The 4523-nt window shown below is 38.8% G+C and overlaps 1 protein-coding gene across 1 annotated transcript; it reads right to left on the bottom strand.

The window, feature by feature from the left end:
- Positions 1-420: 420 nt before the first annotated feature.
- Positions 421-1359, bottom strand: LOC139702561 (olfactory receptor 1468-like). The gene has a single exon (XM_071604080.1). It carries the CDS (start codon positions 1357-1359, stop codon positions 421-423), a length of 939 nt encoding a protein of 312 aa, XP_071460181.1.
- Between the last annotated feature and the right edge of the window lie 3164 nt (positions 1360-4523).

The following is a 4523-nucleotide window of genomic DNA, read 5'->3' as shown; positions in this document are numbered from 1 at the left end:
AAGGAATAGTACACATATTGAGATTTAGTATTAGCATGAAAGGAGAGAATATCATTTGAAGCAAATATGGCTTATAACCGATATGGCTTTTCAAGACAGTGCTTATAAAAAACAACACAAGTTAATTAGTGGCTTAACAGTTACAGAGAGAAATTTCAATTAAAAGGGTTTTTTACCTTATGCCTCCTTACCCTCAGCTAGATTTAACAAATAGAAAAGTCTTACTAGAAGATTCTGAGAACCTTTTATATAAAATACACATCAACTATACTTGTCTTATTTACTGGATAATTATACTGTATTATGTTTAAATAGTAACATATAGGAAGAAAGGTCTGGAATAACATTCAAATATCAGTATCAATATATCAATATCATCATTTGCAACAGAAAATGATGCAATGTTCCCAAGCATTACCATCATAAGCTAAAGGGAATTTTCTTAAAGATTCTTCCCATCGCTACCTTCATGTCTCTGTTCCTCAAGCTGTAGATGAAGGGGTTCAGCATGGGAGTCACCACCGTGTACATCAAAGCCATGACAGTATCTTTCACAGTAGAGTTATTAGTTGATGGACATAAATAGAGTCCAATGACCGTCCCATAGAACAGCGACACCACAGACAAGTGGGAGCCACAGGTGGAGAAGGCCTTATGGATACCTCGAGCAGAAGGGACCTTGAGAATGGAGGACACGATGCGCCCATAGGAAAGAAGAATGAGGACAAATGGAATGAGAAGAATGAGGCCTGCTGTGATGAATATCACCAACTCATTGACATGAGTGTCGGAGCAGGACAGCTTCAGAAGGGCAGACATATCACAGAAAAAATGGGGAATCACATTCTCTGCACAGAAACACAATGTGGCCATAAGCAGGGTATGGAGCATGGCATGGAACACGGTCAGCACCCAGGACAGTACCACCAGGGAGAGACAGAGCTTGGGGCTCATGATGGTGGTGTAATGTAGGGGAAAGCAGATGGCCACATAGCGGTCATAGGCCATGGCCACTAGAAGGAAGCTCTCCAGGTCTCCAAAAAGCAGAAAGAAGTACATTTGGGTCAGGCAGCCTGCATAGGGAATGGATGGAACTTGACTCTGCATGTTCTGTAGCAATTTGGGCATTGTAACAGAGGAAAAGCAGAGGTCAGAGAAGGACAAGTTGCTGAGAAACAAATACATGGGAGTGTGGAGATGGGAGTTCAGGTAAATGAGGACAATAATGATGAGATTCCCAAGGACAGTAGTAAGATACATGGCCAGGAATAAGGCATAGAATAGGTTTTGGTGTTCTGGCTGGATGGGCAGGCCCAGGAGGAGGAATTCTGAGATGATAGATTGGTTTCTTCCTATCATGCTCTATCTCCAGTATCTTTAAGAGAAAATAATAGGGTTCTTTTAAAATATAAATAATAAGCAAACCTATTTCTATGATGTGCAGTCTCTTTGCATATTTGATCTCATTGATCATGCACTCAGTATTCAAAACCACATCTACAATGAGATTATGACACACCATTCAATCCAAGCCATCTCTCAGACTTAGGTTCCTCACTTATCATTGAACGTAACAATGCTGACTCTTCTCTCCCTTCTGATATAATCTCATCTACTAGATTCTGTGTGATCATATTGGTTCTTCTGATATTCCATGGACATTTATTATCAACAATTATGATTGCTTTCTTCTCTGACAGTGTCTTGCATATCATTGTTTCTGAGCTCTTCCCTAAATACTCTTCTCTTATAATTCTGTAGATACAGACCTTTACATGCTCACCTAATCTCATGGCATTGATTGCCATCTAAACAGATGATGAACAGCTCTATCGCCTTCAGTTCCCTGTCACCAACAGCTTACTGATTAGCTTCCCATGGGTATACCACAACCATCTGCAGCTCAACAGATCCCAAATGAAACTCATGATGCACTCTACCCTCTCCCTTTCCACTCCTCCAGTCTCTCATACCTCAATAAAAGGAATCCAGGCTCAAGTCAGACACCCAAAAGCTGTACTGTATCTGTTCATTTCCCTCTCCATCAACAGCTCACCTAGCAAGCCCTATAGATTCTGCCACTTCATTCTCTAATTCATCTACTCTATCCCAAGTGCCACAAGCTGGACCAGGCAGTCGGCATATCACTTAATTCTCTAATTCATTTACCTTTTATCCCAACTGCCACATCTGGACTGGGCTGAGGACATACTTTGTCTGGACTTTAGAACAGCCTATTGTTTCATCTCCCTGCTTCCATGCTCTCTCTCCCTCAAAACTCATCCCACTTTCATCCCACTCTTATCCTACTCATCAAACTCTTATTTTTAGCTGACTTCCCACCAGAGCATAAACTCCATGCAGGAAAGACCATGTCTACATTCATGACAGCAACAGAGCCAATATAAGGCATGGTACCAGAATATGGCCAGTGTTTCATGAATATTTGTTGGCTGTCCTTAAGGCTGAGATATACATTCAGCAAAATTCACAGAAGCTTTGTAATGAATCTGACCTAACTTTCCTATGTACATGTGTGAATATACCACAGTGTATCTAAACATTATGTATATCACAAAGCACTAATTTAAAAATCAAGCAATTAGGGCTAGGGGTGTGGCTCAGTGGTAGAGTGCTTGCCTCCCAAGTGTGAGGCACTGGGTTCAATCCTCAGCACCACATAAAAATAAATAAATAAAAATATTGTGTCTATCTATGACTAAAAAAATGTAAAAGAAAAACAAACAACTATATGTTAATAGCAGAGAAATCAGAGTAGAAGGAAGGTGTAAGAGTTCTGTGTTTGGGATTAGGGTCTCTGATGACAGCTTCATGATTGTGGCATGCTTGATGGCTAAGGAAGTTTCTGTGCAATGGCACTGAATGCCTGGCTCCTAGGAAATGCCTGGCTGTTGTAGCAATGCTCTGCATGAGAAGGCTCTATATTAGAGTCTTATCAGCCTCACCCTTGATCTCAGGCACACAGCTCCTAGAAATAAAGAAACTCTCTTTTAAACAACCACAATGTTTCACCAAGCTCTGCTGCACCTGAACCTGTCCACATAACAGTAACTTTAAACAATGAATTTTCTTGAGAGCTCCACAAAACTCCTAACATTGCAACTATAGTATGTAACTGAGGAATAAGCTGCATAATGTTGCTAACTCTGTAACCTGCCTAATGACATAATGAACAATAATATACTACTGATGCCAGTGACCTAATGTAACCTATTGATATAAATAAAGCTGGCAGCTTGGACAAGGGGCATTCTGCCATTCAGCCTTGCACATTGAACATTTCCTTTTGTTTCCTTCATAGGAAGGGAACAGGGGTCAGAGTGGTGAAGAAAAACGAAAGCACTGGGGACTCAATTAGGGCAAATTATATTCCAAGCTTTTGTAATTATATCAAAAATGAACCCTAATATATGTATAACTAAAAAGAATCCATTAAAATACTATTTTGATTGTAAGCTTATAATAAATAATAAAATCAGGAAAAGTTCAAAGGCAACAAATTCCCTTTGAGGTTAGAATCACTACTCCTACCTACATCCTCCCAGAAGAACTCACTAGCTTGAACTGTGTACATTAGATTTTGACCATTTATTACAGAATACATGACTTAAGATCCATGGAGAATATTAGATAACTCAATCACATTAGTCTTTATCCTGACCACACTGACATTTTGCTTCTTGTGTTGTTATTCACATGACTCATTGATATCGGTGTGAAAAATGTTAATCCAATAGAGAGGTTTAGTAATTTAGGGCGAATTAAAGTAATGAAGATATTTTCTACCTTTGAGACCTCACTCCAGTTCCTCTCCAGATATCCATACTCAGAGTACCTCACAGATAAGGAAAATGAAGGGGGACATTAAGGTACATGGGAAGTTCCTTCCTTAAACAGACATACTGAATCCAATTGCTGGAATTTTCACCCTGCTGATGATGTCTAACGTAGTCACATTAATGGTTTTTACATCTGCCATAATATACAGGTATTTCAGATAGGAAAGTGATCAATGAAATTTTATACACATAATTCCTCAGAATGTGGCTTCCCTGGGAAATGAGTGGGATGCATCTTTGGCTTCAGGGGTCTTAATTGGGAATCACAAAGTACAGAACCACTCTCAGATGGTGCCACTGATTGGGCATAAGCATTTTATTGCTCCCATAATGCCACCTCTCATCTTTCTCACCTCTACATCTGTAGTTCTGAGTCTAGACTGTATATAAGACTCACAAAAGACAGTGCTTCCAAAATGGCAATCTAACATATGAAGCACATGGTTGTTAAATTTTGGTTTGGATTTAAAAGTTTTAGTGTGGGACTTGCTTAAAATTCAACATTTTAAAAGATAAAATTTCACATTTGTTGGTGCTAACTCTACTGATCTACAGACTATACTTTGAGTAATAACATCAAACATTTTTATTTTTTTCATGTAAGATTTAATTAACACTAAAGTAAATTTTTAATTTTTTATTGTGGATTGTTAATATTTATTT

The sequence above is a fragment of the Marmota flaviventris genome, chromosome 17 (genome assembly GCF_047511675.1).
Source record: "Marmota flaviventris isolate mMarFla1 chromosome 17, mMarFla1.hap1, whole genome shotgun sequence".
Lineage (NCBI taxonomy): Eukaryota > Metazoa > Chordata > Mammalia > Rodentia > Sciuridae > Marmota > Marmota flaviventris.
Note: the sequence above shows the minus strand (reverse complement) of the source record. Positions and strands in the feature narration are given on the sequence as shown.

Excerpts from the sequence above, each read along its gene's own strand:
- LOC139702561 (XM_071604080.1), bottom strand. The coding sequence starts at position 1,359 with ATGATAGGAAGAAACCAATCTATCATCTCAGAATTCCTCCTCCTGGGC.